Source organism: Geotrypetes seraphini, chromosome 4 (genome assembly GCF_902459505.1).
Source record: "Geotrypetes seraphini chromosome 4, aGeoSer1.1, whole genome shotgun sequence".
Lineage (NCBI taxonomy): Eukaryota > Metazoa > Chordata > Amphibia > Gymnophiona > Dermophiidae > Geotrypetes > Geotrypetes seraphini.
The window spans coordinates 191,470,920-191,495,539 of NC_047087.1; the positions used below are offsets into that span (position 1 = coordinate 191,470,920).

The following is a 24,620-nucleotide window of genomic DNA, read 5'->3' on the forward strand; positions in this document are numbered from 1 at the left end:
ACTCCCCCCTCCCCCCGAGTGTGCTATATATAACTAAGAAAGAAAAGAAAAGAATTGATGACTATTCATCGCAATATTTTGCCAATGGCCTCCATACCTTTATAAAGTTATTATATGTCCCTTTTTGTACTGCTATTGCTCTTTCCATCTTATAAATATGGCATAATGAATTCCACCAGAATGTGTAATTAAGGTTCTTGTAATTTTTCCAATTAGTGGTAATATTTTGAATGGCAACTCCCGTCATGACTAATAAAAGTTTGTTATATGATGATATTTGACTCTTCTTCCTCATCGCCATACTGAATAAAACAGTATCATAGGAAAGTGCAACATGATTTTCCAATAATGAATTTACTTGAGACCAAATTGAATTCCAAAATATCTTAATATGGGGACAATAATAAAGCAGATGATCTAATGCAGTGATTCCCAACCCTGTCCTGGAGGAACCCCAGGCCAATCGGGTTTTCAGGCTAGCCCTAATGAATATGCATGAGAGAGATTTGCATATGATGGAAGTGATAGGCATGCAAATTTGCTTCATGCATATTCATTAGGGCTAGCCTGAAAACCCAATTGGCCTGGTGTTCCTCCAGGACAGAGTTGGGAACCACTGATCTAATGTCCCAGGTTCTAGATTACAGTGCCAGCATTTATTGGACTTAGAACTATCTAATTTTTGTAAACGAACAGGGGTCCAAAACGCTCTATGTAACAAAAAGAACCAAGTTTGCCTCATAGATGCTGACACTGTACATCTCATCCTCCAAGACCAAATTCGTGGCCATTGAGATGCAGAAATCTGATGCTTAATCTCAATGCTCCAAATGTCTCTAAGACCACATTTTGTTTTTTTATTCAAGTATCCAGATAATAATTTGTACCACAATGCGGCTTGATGTCCTAGGAAGTCTGCTTGGAAGCATAGGAACTCCAGACTATATTGACTATTAAGAGTCTTCCATTCAGGGAACCCCACCTGAATAGCCTGCTTCATATGGTCATACTAAGTTTCAATTTGCTGATTTTAAGTTTACCTTATTCATTGTATTTATTTTTATATTTGGTCTTTTTACAACTCTTATGCTGTTAAATTGTAAGTTTTATTTTGAATTGTATTTGCTGTAAACTGCCTTTATACACTATCTCTTCATAAAGGCAGTTAATAAAGCCCAATAAATAGATAAATGTGAGGGAAGTAGCCAGATGGAGGTTTAGGCTGGTACTGCTAGAACAATTGAGCCTTGGAAGCCAGAGAGAGGGGAGAGAGACAGGGAGGGAAAGAAAAGGGAACAAAGTGCATTGGGAGGTGGAAAGAAAGAGAGTGCCTTCGTGTGGTAGAGAGTGCCTTGGAAGGGGGGGTGGAGAGAAAGTGAGAAGAAACAGCCATGATGAGGGAGAGATGTAAAAAGAGAATACCTTTGAGGGGAGGTGGTAAACAGAATGGGGAAGAGAGAAAGGTAGTTTGTGCTGGGGGAGGCAGGAGAGAGTGCTTGGATCAGATTGGCGAGGAATTGCATGAATACTAGAGACATGGCAAATATTTTTTTACAAGTGCCTGCTACTAAACATTTAATTTTTACTTTTTTTTTTTTTTTTTAATCTTTCCTCTTCTTTTGTTTGACTCGCATATGTCATGGCATGAACCATAATTGAATCATTACCTTTCTGTTCTGTGCAATATTTCACTCTCTCTGTCTCTATGCTACAGAAGCTTGAACTTTTCTATAGAAATACATTGGTCACTTTTTTTGGGGGGTGGGGGGGTGAGAGGTGGGGGGGGTTATTTCTCTGGTCCCCCAGTCTGATTTGGACCACTTTCAAACTTATTGTTTCTTTGGTTTTTCTCTCATGCCAAATTTTATCCAATTCTCTTAAATTATCAGTTATTTTGCCTTCAGATAGAAATTATATATGCAGTATATAGATAAAGTCATGTGAAAAAATTAGGACACCCCATGAAATATTCAGTTTTTCTTAAGAAATGTTCACATATCGATTTCAAATCTTTTTTTTTTTTTAAATCTCATGAAAAGAAAGTGATATAATTGCAGGTAAAAACCAAAAATTTTGAGACTGATGTCAGAGACTAGTAGATGGCTACAAGAAGTGTCTCACTGCAGTTATCAATTATTTTGCCATTTTAACAGGATTTAATTAAAGATATGAAGTCTGAGTTGAGTGGAAACATGGAAGAACTTATCATCGCCCTTTTCATGCCACCCACTTACTATGATGCTTGGAGCTTATACCATGCAATGAAGGTAGTATCTGTTCTGCTTCTGGACCATCATGTTAGACCTGGGACCCTATATGTGACTTGCAGAAGGCTGACTCAGCATGGCTTTTCTTACATTCTTATGTTCTATGATAAAAGTAAACCTCGTCTAGAAACGCAGTGCAACATCATGAGATGCTATTGCTTGATACCTTTCATGGAACATAATAAACATCTCATTATTGGCCTCCCACAAAGACAGTGAGCACTAGGATATGAATATTGCAGCCAATTAGTGAAAAGTGAGATATGACACAAAGTATGACTACACTGACCTCTTGATGGGCAGACTAGATGGGCCATTTGGCCTTTATCTGCCATCATGTTTCTATATCTCATTTTTCATTTCTGAAAGACTAGACATCCAAGTGTGAGACTTTTCATATCACATGAAAAAAAGAAAAATTTTAAGACAATATCTGACTAGGGAGTCCCATCTAGTTCACCCACCTACTATCGGAGAATGTGATCCACAAAACTTACCTGTGTCTCATTTGAGAGTTAAACTGATTAATAATTCACTTGGATATGCCCAAAGGTTCCCAGGTGATCTAGTGTTTTTTTAGTCTACTGTAGGTTTATTTATTAGATTATCATAATAAGAAGAAATACAAAAAATGAGAACCTTGAGGCTGATAATGCAGGCCATTATCCTGCTAGAAAGAATAAGCAGTAACTTGATTGTATACATTCAGTCATCCTAGTTGAAGTTTCAGTGGGCACAAAGGCCCTAATTCTATAAAGGGCGCCTAAGTCATACCTAAAGTTAGGTGTGCTTTAGGTATCCAATTTAAGTAGTTAATGAGCCACTTAAGGGCCTTAAGCGATAATTGGTACTTAGGAGTCCAAAGGACGTAGACGCAGCCATAATTTCATGGACGCCCATGTTTAAAATTTGCACCTAACTCAATAGGCGTGGGCGTGGTTTGGGCAATGACTCAATTTGGACATCCTTTGATTCATTTACATAACACTGAGCAACCTAGGACGTCCATATGATGCCTATATTGTAGGCAAATGAAAACCAGGTCTACTTTTGAGCTTAGTTTGGGCTTCAAATAGATCTGAGTTGTATGGACGGAACTTAGGCACTCTTTGGACGTTCTTAACATGATCTGCTAAATAGCTCCCTGGGATTTATTTTTGCTTTATTAAGCTCAAAATACATTTAATAAGGCACCAAATAAACAGGGCATAACAAAACAGATATATTGCATGCAAAACCTTCTATTTTTGTGGACAAACAGCAATGTTATTTGCTAATTAGAGGAAAAGATCGATTAACAAGCACAGCACATGAAAAACATAGTTTTAGTTTTCTTGCTAAAAAGCTATCCTTTTTTTTCTGACTAAACAGTGCTCCAATCAGCTCGTTCTTGAAAGCACATGACAAAAATATATAGATTGCATACATAACTTCATTTGCAAAAGCTTAAAAACAGAAAACCAGATGCAGACCTTAGCATGGCTTCTACTTCATTGCAAATGGTGGTTTACAGCTGCACAATGGTGACCTCATTGTGAGATCATCAGGGTGCACCTGCAAGGTAGAATGCCACAATTAAAATATGTGTTGGGGGAGTTGAACTTATGACTTCTGGAAGAGGAGCACAGGGCTTTTACTTATTGAGTTATAGCAGCTTCCAGGCAGGTGTCTGACTGCCCTGTGATATGATAGCCTAGCAGATCGTTGGTGTATTGTTTGCCTGTGTCCTGAACATTGTCCCGACACTTGTTCGCGCTGTGCTACCCTTCAACCTCGAGCCCTACACAGACGCCGTGCTAAAATTCTTCAACTATTTGGCACTATGGAGCAATCTGCTGAAAGGGTTTCGACCTCGGCTTCGGGGATGGCCTCGACTTCAAAGACCTCAACCTCGACACCCGTGGTTGCCTCGACCAAGACCTCGGCCTCGACTGCAGTCCCTTCTAAGTCTTCATCTGTAGGTAAGTCTCCTGTTTCTCCTTCAAGTAATTCTAGCGATCGTTTGATGAGGACTAAGATTGTATAGGTTGGTTTCCTAAGTATTTCAGGAACAGATGTGTTTTTAGGCGTTTCCTGAATTCCCCATAGGTAGTAGGCATGAGCAATTGTTCAAGGTCTTTACCCCATAATGCTGCTTGATGTGCGAAAAGATGTTGGTGATGACTTTTTTAAATTTACAACCTTCCTAAGAAGGTACCCTTCCTAAGAAGCCTCCAGAGTCTCAGGCATCCCAGGCCATGCCTACAGTCCTGCCAGCCTCTATGAGACCTCCAGCTAAGCATGCCTCCAAACATAGGGAATACTCATCCTCGAGGTCGCCTTCTTTGGAACGCACTGCTGCACCTTCGAGACCTAATCCTTTCGTCTCAGTGCCTATGTTCGAGGACATGTTGAAAGCCATTCTGACCACTCAGATTTCCTCGGTCATGGCTCAACTTCTCCCGGCCTCGACCCTGCTTCCTATGAGCCAGCCTGAGCCTCCTGTTGAAGCACCTCGAGGCAAGCCTCGAAAGTCTCGTTGTTTATCATCCAGGGACAGAGTCTCCTGAACCTCGATCAAGGCATCACTCGAGGCATCTTGCTTCCAAGCGGAGTCAGGAGTCTTCTTTCAAGCAAAAGGGCTCTCCTCCTCCCAGTACTGAGTCTTCTATGCCTCATTTATCAAAGGCCATAAAGACTCCTTCAAAAATTAAACATAAGTATCGGTCTCACAAAGCTTCTACACCTGATGCTTCGCCTCAAAGCCCGTCCAGGTCGAAGACTCCTCCGAGAGAGATTTCTCCTCCTGCCTCGACCCACTCTGTTCCTCGGATCCCGGGGACTTCACCATCGAGGCTTCTCAAGCGCAAACACTCTCTGACTCCTCCTAACACAGGTAGTGGAGCTTCCTCGGTGACCATGGTGCTGGACTCTGAACCTCCTTCTCAATATTCCAGAGAGGCTTCTCCATCCTATTCTGCGGCTCCTAGGTCTCACTCTCCTTTTCCTGAGGAACCAACACATTTTAATTGTGGCATTCTACTTTGCAGGTGCACCTTGATGATCTCACAATGAGGTCACCATTGTTCAGCAACAAACCTCCGTTTGCAATGAAATAGAAGCCATGCTAAGATCTATATCTGTTTTTTTTTTGGGGGGGGGGTTAATTCTTTATTTTTCATTCAAACAATGCATTAAATATACAATACATATAATCAACTTCAAAATTGCATTTTCATCAATCATAAAAATACATCAGAAACATTTCCCCCCCACCCCAATATATGAACAAAACAAAATGCATTTCTTCAGTGAAATTCATATTGAACTTCTTGATCAATGATGACATTAAAGTATAATACCCCTCCACCTACCCACCCTACCTGGATGTGTAACTCAAATAGAAAATTAAGAGAATAGTCCAATTAATCAACTTTAACAAAATTTGTCAATGGACTCCAAATTAATTTAAATAACTTATTATTACCCCAAATTTCTGAATTCATTTTCTCATATTTGTAGCATAAACATAAAGATCCCACCAAAAGGAGAAAATAAGCCGATTCCAATTTTTGGTAACCATTTGCATGGCTATCCCAGTTATGATACCAAATAATCTACAGTGGTGCCTCGCATAACGGCCGCCTCGCACAGCGAACGCTGCGCACAACGAACTTATTGTCTTGATTCGTACAACGGACTTCGTTTCACACAACGAAGTCGCCCGAGCTGCATCGCAAACCTCCCCCCGCCGCCACCGCATATTTTTAAACCTCCCCCCGCCGCCACCGCATATTGTTAAACCTCCCCCCGCCGCCACCGCATATTGTTAAACCTCCCCCCGCCGCCACCGCATATTGTTAAACCTCCCCCCGCCGCCACCGCATATTTTTAAACCTCCCCCCGCCGCCACCGCATATTTTTAAACCTCCCCCCGCTGCCTGGGCCTGCGCTGATCTCTGAATGGCTGCAGTCAGCTCTCGCGGGACTCACAAGAACTAACTGCAGCCAACTCTCGCGGGACTCACAAGAACTAACTGCAGCCATTCGGAGATCGGCATGGGCCCACACAGGCGTGCAGAGGAATTGCTCCTGATCTCTGCGCTTCTGGCCTGTACGCCACTGGCTGGGAAAGATGGGAGGAATTAAAAAAGGTACTGGGGAGTATGTGGGGGGTGATTATAATACACAGCAAGGATCAACAAAACCCCTGTCTCCCCTCCCCTTCACATATATCCCCTCTATATCATGCTAACAGCTCTAACAAGATAAATTTATCTTTTTTTATGTCATCTTAGCATATTTTATGCTACAGAACGAATTATTTTTTTTTACATGTATTGTTATGGGAAAACGCGTTTCACATAACGAACTTTTCGCATAACAAACTTGCTCCTGGAACGAATTAAGTTCGTTGTGTGAGGCACCACTGTACTTTTATATTTGTCTAAAGGAGGTTTAGATGAAAACCAAAGGTTTTTTCTGTTTTTAAGCTTTTGCAAATGAAGTTATGTATGCAATCTATATATTTTTGTCATATGCTTTATTTGCTGAATCCATCTGTTTTAAGATTGACCTCATTGGAGCAATCTTTAGTGAGAAAAAAAGGGTAGCTTTTTAGCAAGAAGCATAAAGCTGTTTTTTTTCATGTGCTGTGCTTCAGTTAATGGATCTTACATTACATTACATTACATTAGAGATTTCTATTCCGCCTGTGCCTTGCGGTTCTAAGCGGATTACAAAATTGGGTGAAAACTGGACATTTCCAGGGAGTTTACATATCAGGTATATAACATATACATAACAAGTTTACATAGCAATACATACAAATTAGGAAGATTATTACATAACGTTGAGGGACGGAATATTCTGGTTACAGATGGAGGTTGCTTACATAGTGTTAAAGGAAGCAATATTCTGATCCCGGATGGAAGTTGTATTTTTAGGTTTCTGAGTATGATTTTGGGGAAGGTTTGAAGGATTTGGCTAGGGGATACTATAGGGGTGGTGTTTATGAAGGGGTATGCGTGTGCGTGTAGGTTAGAATGATGGAAGGTGTTTTTTGAATAGAAGAGTTTTGATTTCTTTTCGGAAAAGTTTGATGTCTATTGTTTTGGTCAGCAGTTTGGAGACGGTTGGGTCAATTTTCGCAGCCTGGGTCGCTAGAAGGTTGTCATAAAGTTTCTTGAGTCGAGTACCATTGAGAGGTGGGTGTATGAATAGGCTTTGAGTTATCCTTGTTCTGTGTGTGAGGTTGCAGTATAGACGTTTGTTAAGGTAACTTGGTGCATCTCCATGGGTTACTTTGAATAGTAGACAGTAGAATTTGAATTGTGATCTTGCTTTTATCGGAAGCCAGTGAGAGTCTAAGTATGCATTAGTGATGTGGTCAAATTTGCTAAGAGAGTAGATGAGTCTGAGGGCTGTGTTCTTGTCCTCTAATCTGCCTTGAAGTAACTGCAAGGTAATGGCGGAATAGAAATCTCTAATGTAATGTAATGTAATTGGCAAATAGCATTATCCCAGGACAAGCAGGTAGGTATTCTCACATATGGGTGACGTCATCGACGGAGCCCGGATGCGGACGCTTCAAAAGCAGACTTGCTTGAAGAAACTCGAAGTTTCAAGTCGCCCACACTGCGCATGCACGAGTGCCTTCCCGCCCAGCGTAGGGCGCGTCTCCTCAGTTTTCCGCGGAGCCGAGAAGTGCGTCTTTGACTCTCTGCGTTAACTTCGTTACTTGTGCCTTCTCTGAACTAGAGAGCTGCACAGGAATGGGGATGACGGGAATCCCGCCGGACCCGCAGGTTCCCCCTTCAGGTCACGGGGATCCTGTGGGGATGCCCCCTAAGGTCGCGGGGTTCCTGTGGGGTTGGATGCACTCGAGCCGCGAGGCTCGTCTTCTTTTCCCTACTTGCCCTGCCGCAGCACACAGCCGACCTAGAAGTCTTCCACGATGTCAGTGCTGATGTTGGAGGGAGTGCTTAAGCAAAGCCTTCCCTTCCTCCGACATCAGCGCTGACATCGGGAAGACTTCCTGTCGGCTGTGTGCTGCGGCAGGGCAGGTAGAATAAATTCAAGGCAGTGGCGTACCAAGGGGGGGGGAGGTCCGCCCCGGGGCAGCCTTAGGGGGGGTGCAGAGCCGGCCAGATCCCCTTACCTTTGTGGCGCTTTCCCCCGACTGACCGACCGACCGACAACAGGCCCGGTCTGACAAAACTCCCTGCCCTGTAGCCGCGAATCTAAATTACCTTCTTATAGCAGCTGGATTCAGGGCAGGGAGGTTTGTCGGACCGGGCCTGTTCTGTTGTCGGGCGGGCGGGGAAGCGCCACGAAGGTAAGGGCAGGGAGGGAGAAAGGGAGGAAAGGTGGAGTGGAGAGGAAAAGACGCTTAAGGGAAATGGGTAAAACTGAGGGGGGAGAAGGATGCTGAAAGCACTGGGGAAGACAGAGGGGGAGAAGGACGCTGAAAGGACATGGGTAAGACAGAGGGGGAGAAGGACACTGAAAGGACATGGGGAAGACAGAGGGGGGAGAAGGATACTGAAAGCACATGGGGAAGACAGAGGGAGGAGAAGGACGCTGACAGGACATGGGGAAGATGGGGGGAGAAGGACGCTGAAAGAAAATGGGGAAGAGAGAGGGGGGAGAAGGACGCTGAAAGAAAATGGGGAAGAGAGAGTGGGGAGAAGACGCTGAAAGGAAATGGGGAAGAGAGAGTGGGGAGAAGATACTTAAGGGAAATGGGGAAGAGAGAGTGGGGAGAAGACGCTGAAGGGAAATGGGGAAGAGAAAGTGGGGCAAAGACGCTGGCAGGGAAGAAGACAGAGATGCCAGACTATGGGAGGAGCGAAGGGAAGAAGATGGGTGCCAGACCAATTTGGAAGGGGGGGAGAAAGGGAGAGGCACAGTAACAGAGCAAATGGAAGATGCAGAGAGAAGAGGGATAGTGGATGGAAGGAATTGAATGAGAACATGAGGAAAGCAGAAACCAGGCAACAAAGGTAGGAAAAAAATTCTATTTCTTTTTTTTTTTTTTTGCTTCAGGATAAAGTAGTATATTAGTTGTGTTGATAAAAATTTATAAACATTAGAGGCTCTGGTAGAAACCCGTTTAAAAAGTATGTATTCTTGCCAATTAATATTTCCAAATTAATAGTCTCTTTGTTTATTTGTAAACGGGTTTCTACCAGAGCCTTTAATTCAGTAGCATAATTAAATGAAATAACTATTTCTGAAGTTTATAGGGATGGGCGGGGACAGAGGGGATTCCTCGTGGGGACGGGTGGGGATGGAGGGATTCCTCACGGGGACGGGTGGGATTCCTCACAGGGACGGGTAGGACTTTGACGGGGATGGGTGGGATTTGTGTCCCCGCGCAACTCTCTACTCTGAACCGTGGTTTGTTACTTTTTTCCTCACGAATCGCTGTTCTTATTTTCTTTATTTTCTTTTCAATTTTTTTTTAAAAAAATTTTTCCTCTTCCGTCCGTTGTCCGGGACAGGCTGCTCGGCTGCAGCCCAAGGGCTTCGATCTTGCGGCGGCTATTTTAATTTCTATGTCCTAGCCTGTCACGGGCTTCAAGAAGTGTGGCAAGTGCCAGCTCACGATCTCTCTTACGGACCCACACCGTCGCAGCCTCAAGTGCCTTGGGCTGAAACATCATCCTAGGTCATGCCTGCGCTGTCAAATGCTTCAGCCTCGAGCTTTCAATCGTCGTCGTATTTTGGTGGACAAACTCTTCGAGATGGAATCTTCTACTGATCCCTCGACTCCTACCGAGGTTCCTCCTGCTTCTACTGCTTCCACCTCGAGCCTCATCAGACCTTCCTCGTTTGCAGCGGCTCTTTCTTCGATGACATCCGCTGTATCTTCCCCTGTTTCCTCAGATAGCTCAGCAGTCGTTTCCAGCGGTAGTGATTAAAGTGCCTAAGACTTCCAAGTTGAAGCACACTCACACTACTTCGAAGGAACCTCCAGCCAAGGCAGGTGGTCCGGTTTCAGACGCGGATCCATCCTTGCCAGCTTCTTTCCAGACCATGTTAGATAAGCAGTTCATTCAGTTCCTTACTAATATGGGACCGAAGCTGCTTCCTCTTATCCAGCCTGGGCATTCAGCAGTCTCCCACGAGGTCAAGCCGCTTCCACTGCCTCAGGCTGACTTTTCACACTCTTTGCAGGGAGCAGAGTCTCTGCGAGTGTCTGGTCTGGCATCAATGCACGTACAGCAAGGAGCAGATTCTTTGCAAGTGCCTCGGAAGGAATCCTCACACTCTATACAAGGAGCAGTCTTTGGGAGTGCATTGAGGTTCCTCCACTAAGCCTCTGGAGCTTCGATCTACAGCCTCCATTCCCATACATTTGTTGATACCGTCGGCTGCTTCCGTCTCCGAAGCGAAATATCCTCGATCTTTGAGATCTGCTTCCAGGCATAGTTCTAATCGACGATCGAAGCCTTCTTTGAGTCATCCTTCCAGGCATAGTTCTTCTAAAGAAAGACCTTCTTCCACTAAGCCTTGATCTACTCCAACCTCGACTAGACCACCGACTCCTCGTTCGAGGTCTCCAATGCCGGACCTCGAGGATGTCCCGGTTTCGATTGCCTCGTGCAAGTTACCATATTCCTTTGATGCCCTTTTTCCTGCCAAAGCTTCATCTCGAGGCAAAGCATTAGCAGATCAGCTATCTTTCTTATCTTTTCTTCATCAGATGGCTGTGGACTTGGACCTTCAATTAGATACTGGCTCCAAATACTCTAAGGAGTATCTCGAAGTCATGCATCTTCCTCAACCTCCAGCAGAGTCTCTTAAGCTTCCACTTCATAAGCTTTTGAACCAAACTTTTGGTCGATGCATGGAAACATCTTTTTCCATACCAGCTATTCCAGGAAAATTGGACTCTAGGTATAAAACTGTGCATTGCAAAGGGTTTGACAACTCACAGTTATCTCATCAATCCCTGCTTGTCGAGTCCTCCTTAAAGAGGTCCCATCCTTCCAAGGTTTATGTCACCGTTCCTCCTGGAAGGGAAGGGAAAACTATGGACAAATTCGGACGTCGCATCTATCAAAATGCTATGATGTCCTCTAAAGTCCTCAATTATAATTTTCAATTCATCACTTATTTTGAATTCCTTATTTCTCTATTGCCAAAGTTTTTGACTTATCTGGATACTCAAAAGCATTTTGAATTCCAAGAAATCCTGGCTTCTTTATCCCAACTCAGATTGCATCTCCTGCAGTCATCTTATGATGCCTTCGAGTTGTCTGCCTGGGCAGCTGCTTGTTCTGTGGCTATGTTTTGTCTTGCTTGGCTTCGTACCATTGACATGGACTCTAATCTTCAAGACCACTTAGCTAATATCCCTTGTGACAGCAATGACCTCTTCGATGAATCCATCGAGGCATCCACCAAGAAATTGCCTGACCATGAGAAATCTTTTGCTTCTATTGTCAGACCCAAGCCGAAGCCAGCTCCTGCAAACCTGCATGCCCTGCTTCTATATATCAGCGGTATTTTATTCCGAGGACGGCTCCTTATAATCGCCCTCCTCTAAAGAAACAGCAGCCTCAGAAACAACAGAAATCTCAACCTTCTGCTGCACCTAAGGCTACTCAGCCTTTTTGACTGTTTAAAACAGAGCATAACCTCCACCGTTCTGACTCTGTCTCATTTTCCCCCTATAGGAGGTCGTCTCCATCATTTCTACCACCGATGGACGATAATTACATCCGACCTCTGGGTACTTTCCATCATCAGGGAAGGATACTCTCTTCATTTCTCTCAGATTCCACTAGAGCTTCCTCCAAGAGAGTATCCTTCCAATCCATCCCAGACCGCCCTTCTTCTTCAGGAAGCTCAAGCTCTGCTTCGTCTCCATGCCATCGAACCAGTTCCCTTGGAACAGCAGAACAGGAGGTTTTACTCCCGTTACTTCCTTGTTCCGAAGAAGACGGGTGATCTGCGATCTATTCTAGATCTCAGGATTCTCAACAAATTTCTAATCAAAGAAAAGTTTTGCATGTTGTCCCTGGCATTCCTTTATCCCCTTCTCGAGCAGAACGACTGGTTATGCTCTCTGGATCTCAAGAAGGCCTACACTCATACCCCCATTCATCCGGCCTCCCGTTAGTACCTCATATTTCGAGTGGGAAATCTGCATTTTCAATACAGAGTACTACCCTTCGGCTTGGCCTCGTCTCCCAGAGTGTTCACCAAGTGCCTGGTAGTGGTAGCAGCAACTCTAAGAAATCATGGTCTTCAGCTATTTCCCTACCTAGATGACTGGCTCATCAAAGATTCCACATCTCAAGGGGTTATTGTAGCGACCCAACTACCTGGTTCCTACAAAGTCTGGGATTTGAAATCAACTTTCCCAAATCTCAACTTTAGCCCTCACAGAATCTACAGTTCATTGGAGCTGTTCTGGACACTGTCCAACTCAGAGCATTCCTTCCACAACAACGTCTGGAAGCTCTTCTTCAACTCTGTCATACAGTGTCTTCCCGCTCTTCCATCTCAGCTAGACACATGATGGTACTTCTGAGTCACATGGCCTCCACAGTACACATGACTCCTTTTGCCAGACTTCACCTCAGAATTCCTCAGTGGACCCTGGCATCTCAATGGACGCAAGTTTGCGACCCTCCTTCTCAACACATCTCAGTCACTCCTTCATTGAAGAAGCCTCTCCATTGGTGGATGCTCTCTTCCAATCTTTCCAGAGGCTTGCTTTTTCAAACGCCCCCCCCCCCCCCATTAGAAGGTCCTCATGACAGACTCTTCGACCTACGCTTGGGGCGCTCATCTCGATGGTCTCCGTACTCAAGGCCTTTGGACCAGTACGGATCATCAGTGTCATATCAATCTGTTGAAACTCGGAGCGATCTTCAAAGCTCTCAGTGCTTTTCAACATCTGCTTCATGACCAAGTAATCCTCATTTCTGCGGACAACCAAGTCGCCATGTATTATGTCAACAAACAAGGAGGGAAGGGGTCTGCCTCCCTTTGTCAAGAAGCTATGAAGGTTTGGGACTGGGCAATCTGCCACAACACCTTCCTCAAAGCTGTCTACATTCAAGGAGCGAAGAATTGCTTGGCGGACAACTTGAGTTGTCTCCTGCAGCTTCACGAATGGACACTCCATTCCGCCCCTCGTCATCACATTTTTTCACTGTAGGGAACACCTCAAGTAGACCTCTTTGCAGGCCCCCACAACTACAAACTGCCTCAATTCTGCTCCAGGATATACTCTCCTCATCGCCTCGAGGCAGATGCTTTTCTTCTGGAATGGTCGAATCTTTTCCTCTATGCATTCCCTCCATTTCCTCTCATTCTCAAGACTCTGGTCAAGTTGAAGAACGATCATGCCACCATGATTCTAATTGCTCCTCAGTGGCCGAGACAACCTTGGTACTCCCTTCTACTTCAGCAGCAGGGAGCCATACCTTCTACCAGTTTTTCCTTCTCTGCTTACACAGAGTCAAGGATCTCTACTTCATCCCAACCTGCAGTCCCTACACGTAACCCCTCTTCAGTTTTCTCAATCTGTAAGAGATGTTTTAGAAGCCTCTAGGAAGCCTACCATTAGACAATGCTATCACCAAAAGTGGACTCGATTTTCTACGTGGTGTTTTTCTCATCATAAGGAGCCTCAGCATTCTTCCTTATCTTCTGTTTTGGACTATCTTTTGCACTTATCCAATTCTGACCTCAAATCTACATCTACATCCGAGTCCATCTTAGTGCAATTGCGGCTTTCCATCAGCCTATTGAAGGGAAATCCCTCTCTGCTCATCCGGTGGTTTCCAAATTCATAAAAGGACTTTTCAATGTCAAACCTCCTCTCAAACTGCCTCGGGACCTTAGTGTTGTCCTTACTCAACTCATGAAGCCTCCATTTGAACCAATTGATAAGGCTCATCTGAAGTACCTCACTTGGAAAGTGGTGTTTCTCATAGTCCTCACTTCTGCTCGACGAGTTAGTGAGCTGCAAGCTTTAGTTGCTGATCCACCATTCACAGTGTTCCATCATGACAAAGTGGTTCTTCGTACTCATCCTAAATTCCTCCCTAAAGTGGTCTCGGAATTTCTTCTCAACCAATCCATTGTTCTTCCAGTGTATTTCCCAAAGCCTCATTCTCATCCTGGAGAAGTTGCTCTTCATACTCTGGACTGTAAACGTGCTTTGGCTTTCTATTTAGAACACACCAAACCACACAGAACTGCTCCTCAACTTTTTGTCTCCTTCGATCCCAATAACTTGAGCCATCCTATTTCTAAGCGTACCATCTCCAACTGGATGGCGGCTTGTATCTCTTTCTGCTATGTCCAGGCTGGATTATCCCTTCACAGTAAAGTCACAGCCCATAAGGTTCGAGCTATAGCAGCTTCAGTAGCTTTCCTCAGATCTACACCTATTGAGGAAATTTGTAGAGCTACTACTTGGTCCTCGGTTCATACCTTCACTTCTCACTATTGTCTAGATACTTTTTCCAGACGGGATGGACAGTTTGGCCAAACAGTATTACAAAATTTATTCTCCTAAATTGCCAACACTCCCACCATCCCATTCTGGTTAGCTTGGAGGTCACCCATATGTGAGAATACCTGCCTGCTTGTCCTGGGATAAAGCACAGTTACTTACCGTAACGGGTGTTATCCAGGGACAGCAGGCAGCTATTCTCACAACCCACCCACCTCCCCTGGTTGGCTTCTCTGCTAGCTATCTGAACTGAGACGACGCGCGTAACGCTGGGCGGGAAGGTACTCGCGCATGCGCGGTGTGGGCGACTCGAAACTTCGAGTTTCTTCAAGCAAGTCTGCTTGTGAGGCGTCCGCATCCGGGCTCCGTCGATGACGTCACCTATATGTGAGAATAGCTGCCTGCTGTACCTGTTAGGGTAAGTAACTGTGCTTTACTGTATGCCCAGAAAAATAGAAGGTTTTGCATGCAATATCTTTGTATTGATGTGCCCTGTTTATGTGGTGGCTTAATAAACCAAAAATAAAAACCCAAAGGTCTATTTAGCAGATTCCCATTAAGGATATCCAAACTATGCCTAAGTTCCGTCCATAGAACTCAGGTCTATCTGAAGCCTAAACTATGCTCAAAAGTAAACTTCCTTACAATGTCTATAAGACCTAATTTTACAATTGCTATGCCGCTTGCTAGCTCACTTGCTGTATCACACTGGTTAAACCTACTGCCTTCTACCCTAATGTTGCTGGTTCGAATCCCAGTCACTCTATCTGATGAAAGATAAATAAGTAAAAGCATTAGACAGATCCAACTCCCAGTATTATAATTATAATGAAAAACAGCATAAAATTGCCATTCTAATAACATAATAATAAAATATTATAACATTAAGGGCATTGTTTAGACGTCTAAATCTCACCTAAAACCTGATTCTTTAGGCGCGTTTTGCAGAATTAGGGGCCAAGTGCACTGTGATGTTGACTTTTGCAAAAATACTTTCCACTTGTTCAGTGATCCCATAGTATTGCCTTTTTGCCATTTTTCTGTTTGACTACTTTTGTTTTCACTATTTGGGTTGGATGGACAGTCAAATTTAGGATGCATGCGCGTAGCAGGGTTTAGCTCACAGGCACTTAAAGTTGGTGGCAGGAAGAAAGGGTAGCCCAATGTGAATGGAAGCACAATAGCACAGTGTTGGTTGAAGATCTGGGTGCATTGCAAGAGGATAGTACTAGATGGAAGGCAGGAATCGAGATGTTTGCGCACATAGGATTCATGCATTAGATGAAGAACAGGAACACATTGCTTTGTAGAGTGAACGGATTAGGATACAGACTCATGCAAAAAAATGGTGTTGGATAGGGGTCAGGGTGCAAGTGCAGGAGTTAATGCCTAATTGGATATGTGGTGAGTAATTTTCTTTCTCTGTTAGGGCGCAGGAACCCAGGAAAAAGTGCTGATCGAGATTCTGTGCTCAAGAAATAACACTGAAATTAAAAACATAGTGGCATGTTATAAAGCAGAGTTTGGACGAGACATTGAAAGAGATATCCGTCATGACACTTCAGGACATTTTGAGAGACTGCTTATATCTATGTGCCAGGTAAGCAGCAAGCATTATTTGATTATATGGAAGGATAAGATAAGGGCAATGTGATACAATCAAAGCAGTTTACCTTTTTATTATATGCCGATGGTTTCTCTGTCCCAAGTGTGCTCACAATCCAAGTTTTGTACCTGGGGCAATGGAGGTTTAACCCTTTCAGGACCATAAGGATCGTAGGCCAATTTTTGTGGATTTGATGACATTTTTATGGTAAAAAGGGCTTGCAGATGCCAAAAAATTGATTTTTTTTGTGAAATATCATTATTTTTTTTTTTTTAAATCACACTTCTGGCTTATGGACAGTGTGGCAAGTGAATCTTATCGTCAATCTGACAACGACGCTAATGAATGAATGTCGGAACCAGTTTGTTTATATAAAGGCAGTATCATATGGAATCCGTACATATCAAATTTAGAACTGTAGACTATCCCAATCAAAATTTATAGGATTTTAAAGTTATGGGACAAATATGTCCCTTGGTCCTGAAAGGGTTAAGTGACTTGCCCAGAATCACAAGAAGCTGCAGTGGGAATTGAATCCAGTTCTTCAGGTTCTAAGCCCACTGCACCAACCATTAGGCTGCTCCTCCTCTACTGCAAGAGCTCTCAGTACTACCTCAAAGGGTCAGCTTTCATAAACCATCTCCTTTGTGTCATATATAACATGGAGGGGCGTGCTCACTAGTGAGTTTAAGTCCGATTTGGACGTCCTAAGAGATGTGTCCAAAATTTGGATGCTGAAAATGTCCATTTTAGAAACCTCTAGACATCCTTTTTTTTTTTTTTTTCCCAAAAATAGCCTATTTAGACGTGTTGGCCATCAGGATGTCCAACCTTAGGATGCCTAACGTTTTTTGGCCATTTTCGAATACAAAATTATTTAAGTTCTAAATGTCAAAACCCAAGCCATTTGTTCGTAGATGTGGCCACCATTTATACTACACTGTACACTCAAACATGTCAGCAGAGCAGTGAGGCACCTTAGAGGGCACTGCTGTAAACGTCACATAAAAGGTGCCAGGTGTACTTCTCAACATAACCTCTCCAAACCTCCTGCCCACCTCCCCCCTCCCCCCCAAAAAAAATAGAAGTGTGGCACAATAGTTAAAGCTACAGCCTCAACACCCTGAGATTGTGGGTTTAAACCTACTCTGTTTGTTGTGACCCTGGGCAAGTCACTTAATCTCTCTATTGCCCCAGGTGCATTAGGTAGATTGCGAGCCCACTGGGACAGACAGGGAAAAACACTTGAGTTCCTGAATAAAATTCATGTAAACCATTCTGAGCTCCCTGGGAGAACAGTATAGGCAATTAAATAAATAAAATGTAAATTAAATAAAAAATAATATACCCACCTTTCTACCACCCCAATAGCCCTTATAGCTCCATGTGATACCTGTATGGCAATATAGTAGGGTTTTGGTGAGCTTACACTTTCCACCATAAATGTAGTAGTTAGAGTGAGATATAGGCCTGGGTCCCCCTCTCTGTGGTTCACTACACCCACCAGGTTACTCCAGACACCTGCTTGCTGCTGTACTAGGCTATCCTTTAATAGGTGCTGCTGTTCTAGAGATGGGTGTGTACTGTTTCATTCAGATCTTTGGGGTGGGATCAGTGATCACTGGAGGAGTACAGGGAGTGGGAGGTCATTACTTAATCCCTGCATTGTTCATCTAGTCAGTTTGTGTACCTTTTTGGCAATTAGACATTTTTAAAACAGGTCTACATAAGAATTGCCGCTGCTGGGTCAGGCCAGTGGTCCACCGCATGGTTAAGCACCTCTGAATATTTGGGGAGTGCCCATTGAGCTATTTAAGTGAAAAGGAGACTCTCCTGTCCGCTTAAACCATACTGAATATCGGTGCCATTGATCTCAGTCCCTGTTATGTTCCATTATATACAAGAAGAAATATTACTTGCAGTACATATTAACTTCTGTTATGTACCAGAAGAGGCATTACTTGTAAAACTCAGTAACATATACTATAACAGACATCTTTCAAAGTGGTTTGACTTTAGAGTTCTCCAGAGTTCAGTTGCATATAGTAATGAGGAAAAAATGCTGTCTTTTTGACAAGATATTAAGCCAGTTCTGGGATTCTGCAAATTTATTCCTATTGATTGCACTGTCTCTACAGGGTAACCGGAATGAAAGTCAGACAGTAGATTTACAGATGGCACAGCTGGATGCACAACGCCTGTACCAGGCTGGTGAAGGGAAGCTGGGCACAGACGAGTCCTCCTTTAACTTGGTGTTGGCAAGCCGCAGTTTCCCACAACTGAAGGCCACTGTAGAAGCATATTTTAAGGTAAAAGCTTGTAATATTAATATATGAACTCTTAAACCTGTAGTGCTAGCTGCTGCAGTTGTCAGCGAATGGATACCTTATTAGCTTCTGACCCCTGAGGCATTCAGTCAAGTTGCTGGGCATGTTGTAAGGAAAGAGTAACATCTGCTGCGATATTGAATGTATTGTAACTCTTCACTGTTACTTGTAATCTACTCTTCTCCTGTAATGTAATTCTACTGGAAATGTCCAGATATCATCTTTATTGTAATCCGCCTAGAACCGCAAGGCACAGGCGGAATAGAAATCCCTAATGTAATGTATTAATTATGTCCCTAGCACCTGGTCACAAAAGCCTGCAGCGTGAGCTGCTTGGAGTCCTCAGTAAAAGAGTTTAACCAGCACCTCACCCTTGACCTCTGTGGTTTGTACTCAAGACACAGTATACTTTAGCAGCACATAGGAAGAGACATTGCACTAATAGAAGAAACTTAATTTATATGTCTGTCTCTGACCAGTCAGTAAACCAAAGACGAGTAACCAAATTCTTGGTTTTGAACTGAAATCCCGACAGGATCTGTAGTTCCTGCTCCCTGGGGTACTATAGCACTGGAGATACAATAGGATGGGAATGGGGTGGGTTTAAGGGATGAAATAGTAGCCTCACATGTTTTGAATTCCCTACCCTAAAGCAGGAATGCAAGACTTTTCTCTATAGTCTCTAGCATGGAATTATCTTTGTAGTTCATTTTTTCATTCTGTGTCCTCAGATTGCTAACCGTGATTTATTGGGCAGCATTGGCAGGGAATTTTCTGGATATATAGAAGATGGTTTGAAGGCAATTGGTAAGGAGGACCTATTTATTTATTTATTTTAGATATTTATATACTGTCTATTAAAGTTATCTAGGCGGTTTACACTCGGGTACTCAAGCATTTTCCATATCTGTCCTGATGGGCTCACAATCTGTCTAACTTACCTGGGGCAAAAGGAACAGCATGGGATTAGAACCCACAACCTCAGGGTGCCGAGGCTGTATCTCTAACCACTAGGCCAGTAGTGTCAAAGTCGGGTTTTCAGGATTTCCCCAGTGAATATGCATGAGATCTATTAGCATACAATGAAAGCAGTGCCACTCCTTACTAATTGATTGCTATTTAGGAATGTAAATGGTGCCCTAAATTATTGTGCTGTTTATAAAAGTCAGTGTTAGTAAAAGAATGTGAAATGATTAGGATAAGAAAGATCAATTAACAGGGGATGATAACATAAAAATGTATTTATATACCGCAGTTCCTTAGGAGTTCTATACAGTTTTCAAAAGCAAGCTGGTCTGTATCAGTGTTACAGTTTACAGAGCAATGTTATCCTTCTCCTGAGAACAGGATTATAACCACCAATTCATATAGGTCAGAAGATTGCTATCAGATGATAGTGATGTTTAACGACTGCTGTCTTGAACTAGCAAGTTCAGCTGTGGAAGGCTCTGTATCATTTTGCCAGTTTAAGCTGTCCTGGCCCAGAGATTTCCCTGATGACAATGAGATGAGTCATACGCATTAATCATGTGATTTTTGCTGGGTTCTAAGGCCTCATATATGCAAGCAAAAATGCTCTAAGCCTCAGACTGCCACTCAGTGAAAACCACGTTTAGATTTTTGACAGGATCCATAGCAGATAGGTAGTTAATATCCTGGAAGGATTCCTTGGAGAAGGGAGGTTAGGTTATAACTGACTCAGACACCGACCTTTGAATTCTCAAGGACAGTTACAGATTAAAGATTTTACAAATTCCTCTAAATTAGCCACGCAAAAGGGTGTTCAAACCTTCACACCAGGGTTGTAAGTCTTCTTGAGTTGTCTAGCCCAGGGGTGCCCAACGCGTCGATCGCGATCGACCAGTAGCTCAGGAAGGCAACTCGAGTCGATCGCACTCGTGTTGCCGTCCTGGTCTACGGGCCGATCAGCCTTCCTCTCCAGTGTTCTCCCTAGGGCCTTTTAGCTGGGCGGTCCGCCCAGCTGTCATCTGCCGCTGCTGAACATTAAAAAAAAACAACAAAAAAACCGGCTTGGAGATTTCAGCCCCTATCGAACTTATGCTCCGGGCTCTAACGTGTGCGTGCAGGCTTCTCTTCTCTTCCCTCCGAAACCGGAAGTTATGCCCGGGGAGGGGGAGGGGGGAGAAGGGAAGCCTGCACGCACACGTTAGAGCCATGAAGCAAGCGTTCGCTACGGGCTAAGGCGGGAGACAGGTTAGTGAAGCATTTCCTCTTCTTGCTGCCGGGTCCTGCCTACTTTCTGTTTCCGCGAAGGCAGGACCCTGCAGCATTTCCCCCAACAGTTCCTCGCGATGCTGGTCGGCCGAAGCAGGGAGAGGTTGGGGCGGCGTCGGCTTTTGGGCGTGTTATTGGTGGCGGTTTGGGTCCTGGTCCCCGATGGCAGTTTGGGTCCCCGATGGCAGTGGCAGTGTCTTGGGGGAGGGCAGGGAGAAAGAAAGAAAGAAAAAGGGCAGGCAGGGAGACAGAAGGAAAGAAGAGAAACAGAAAAAAAGGAAAGGGAGGCAGAGAGAAAGAAAGGGCAGGGAGAGAGGAAGGAAAAGTTGGGGGAGGGAATGAGATCTGGAGGAGAGGAAGCTGCAGGCTGAAAGAAGGGAAGAAAGACTGGATGCACAGTCAGAAGATGAAAGTGCAACCAGAGACTCATGAAATCACCAGACAAGGTAGGAAAAATGATTTTATTTTAAATTTAGTGATCGAAATGTGTCTCAATTTATATCTGCTGTCTATATTTTACACTAAGGTCCCCTTTTACTAAACTGCAATAGAGTTTTTTAGCGCAGGGAGCCTATGAGTGTCGAGAGCAGCGCTGGGCATTCAGCGCAGCTCCCTGCGCTCTAAAAACTGCTATCGTGGTTTAGTAAAAAGGGAGGGGGGTATATTTGTCTATTTTTGTATGGTTGTTACTGAGGTGATAGTGCATAGAGTCATCTGCTTTGACCTCTTTGAAAAACCCTGGAATAGGAATGATAATTAACATTTTCTATGCGTACAGTGTGCGTTGTGTTTTTTTTAAATTTTATTGTTGGTAGATCATTTTGACTTGGTCATTTTAAAAGTAGCTCGCAAGCCCAAAAAGTGTGGGCACCCCTGGTCTAGCCTGTGCACTGCAGGGATTCTACCAAGTAGATTTAGGGGATTTAAATGCATCCTTCATGAAGTTCAGAAACAATTTCTAGTTGTTCGTGGTTTTATATTGTGTACCACTTTTGGATGTTTTTGTCAGGCAGGCAATATATAAATAGTTGCAATAAAAATTATCTATAAGTAGATTAGTTATTTAAACATGAAGGCCCCAATTCTATAAAAAGTACTTGCCATTAGATGCCTAGATCGGCACACCTAGCTAATCTAGGTGCCTAACTTAATTATTTAATTGGTTCAGTTGGTACTGTTAATATTGGGATAGGTGCCTACCCAAAAAGTAGGTGTGGTTAGGGGCAGAGTTTGGGCATAGATTGAGTTAGGTGCCAGTATTTTAGGCCAAGAAAAAACCCTGCCCTAATTTACTGGCACCTAATTTGAATTGGGTGCCACTAGGCACAATTCTATAAAAGGCATCTAAATTTGATTGACATGCAGTAGGTGCCATTTCCATAAGTGCCTACCAATTTGGACACCTTTTACAGAATCAGGCCTGAAATGTCTATGGATCACCCGTGCATACTGGAATGTTTGTGTTTCCCTTCCTAGGCAATGCACTGATCAAGGGAACATTTTGGGTGGAGGGATACAAATATCTGAAAACCATCATTATCCCAGGACAAGCAGGCAGCATATTCTTGACTGATGGGTGACGGCACCGACGGAGCCCCGGTACGGACAATTTTAGAGTGATTGCACTCTAAGAACTTTAGAAAGTTCTAGCTAGGCCGCACCGCGCGTGCGCGAGTGCCTTCCCGCCCGACAGAGGCGCGCGCGGTCCCCAGTTTTCTTAATTCCGCGGAGCTAAGAAGACGCGTGTTTCCAACGGCTGTTGGAAGTTTTTTTCTATTTCACTTGCCTTCCCGCTCGCGCGTATTTTTTTCTTCATATTTTATTTCTTTCTTCTTATTTACCTTTTGTGTAAAAAAAAAAAAAAAAAAATCTTTTTATTTTTCATTTTTTTTGTCGAATCTGACCCGGCGGGGCCTGTTGGCACCATCGAAGCCTCGGGCTTCGATTTTGCTACAGCAGTATTTCCCTTCATGCCCCCATCACCGGGTTTCAAAAAGTGTCAGCGGTGTGCACGTCCTATCTCCCTCTCCGACCCACACAAGTGGTGCCTCCAGTGTCTGGGTCCAGACCATAGGGCTGAAACCTGCACCCGCTGTAGTTCTTTACAAAAAAGAACTTTAAAAAATCGACAAATTCAGCAGCGGATCCTTTTCGGTACCGCTATGGAAGTTGCACCGGTATCGACGTCGACGACTTCCTCCAAATCGACTCCAACTACCTCGGCACCGCCAGATCCATCGTCGGTGTCGACTCCTGTAGGTAAGCCGGCTAAGAAGCCTTCCCCTACTGTTCTAGGCCCGCCAGTCGAGCATGCAGTGAGCCAAGTCCTGCAGACTGAGCGCCGGCCCCGTAAACGCTCCGCTCCCATTGAAGTCTCTGCCTCGTCATCGGCATCGACTTCTCCCGAGCGTCGAGCGGCACCGAAGGTACCGAGCAAGAAAAAACCGGTACCGGTGCCATCGGGACCAACGTTGGATGAGCGCATTGCCTCTATCCTCCAGGTCCAGCTTAAGCAGCAACTCCAACAGTTGCTCCCGGCTCTATTGTCTCCGAACCTTCCAGTGTCGGTACCGACTGAGCCGTCGGTGCCGTCTGTCGAACAGCCTCTTTTATTGTCATCGACTGTTTCGGCACCGCAAAAATCTTTGTCCATGCCTGTTCTGTCAGCTGAACCAAAACGGCGTGCTACTCCTACGGTGTCGGAGCCGGTACTGTTCTCTGAACCTCGGACCGTTCTACATTCTCCAGGTACCGTATCCACTCGGTCTGGTAAATCGGTACGCAAGACTAAACATACTGATACATCGACTCCACTTTCCCAGGGCCATTTACAATCGGTACGGGACCCTGACTTGTGGGACGATTCAGATGATCCCCTCGGTACCGAGGAGGATTACACATCTGATGAGGAGGAACCATCGGTGCAGGATACTACTGCTAAGCCAGAGCACTCCTCCTTCACTAAATTTTTAAAGGAGATGTCAGACACTCTGTCTATTCCTTTAGAGTCTGACTCTAAAAAATCCAAGGCATTTTTGGATGCCTTGGATTTTGACCAACCTCCTAAAGAGTTTTTAAAGTTACCTCTCCATGACATCTTGAGGGAAACTTTTTATAAAAATCTTGAAACTCCTTTGACAATCCCAGGAGCCCCAAGAAAACTGGAATCTCTGTATAAAGTGATTCCAATACCTGGATTTGACAAACACCAACTTCCCCATGAATCTCTGTTGGTAGAGTCAACCCTAAAGAAATCTGCAGGAGCCAGTATGTATGCCTCTGTCCCTCCTGGCAGGGAAGGAAAGGCCATGGACAAATTTGGAAAGCGTCTTTACCAAAATGCCATGCTGGCCAACCGCTCAGGTAATTACGCATTCCACTTTTCATTTTACCTGAAGCATCTCGTTCAACAGGTAACCTCTTTTCAAAAGTATATTCCGGACCGTAAACTTCCTGCTTTTCAGCAATGTACCTCTAGTCTTTTGCAACTCAGGAAGTTTATGGTCCGTTCTATTTATGATACTTTTGAACTGACGTCTCGTGCTACTGCTATCTCTGTAGCAATGAGAAGATTAGCATGGCTGCGGGCCTCAGAACTGGACGTAAACCATCAGGACCGGCTTGCCAATGCGCCTTGCCTAGGGGATGAGCTGTTTGGGGAGTCCATGGATACCACCACACAAAAGCTCTCCGCCCATGAAACTAGGTGGGACACCTTGTTG

General features: G+C 44.2%; 1 protein-coding gene across 1 annotated transcript in view; it reads left to right on the forward strand.

Annotated features, from left to right (window-relative positions):
• Positions 1-24,620, forward strand: part of ANXA7 (annexin A7) — a 117,238-nt gene that overhangs the window by 62,660 nt on the left and 29,958 nt on the right. The window contains exons 8-11 of the mRNA XM_033941656.1: positions 2,154-2,267; positions 16,160-16,330; positions 18,475-18,645; positions 19,395-19,470. Of these exons, the coding sequence (XP_033797547.1) occupies positions 2,154-2,267; positions 16,160-16,330; positions 18,475-18,645; positions 19,395-19,470 (532 nt within the window). The remainder of the gene's footprint in view (positions 1-2,153; positions 2,268-16,159; positions 16,331-18,474; positions 18,646-19,394; positions 19,471-24,620) is intronic.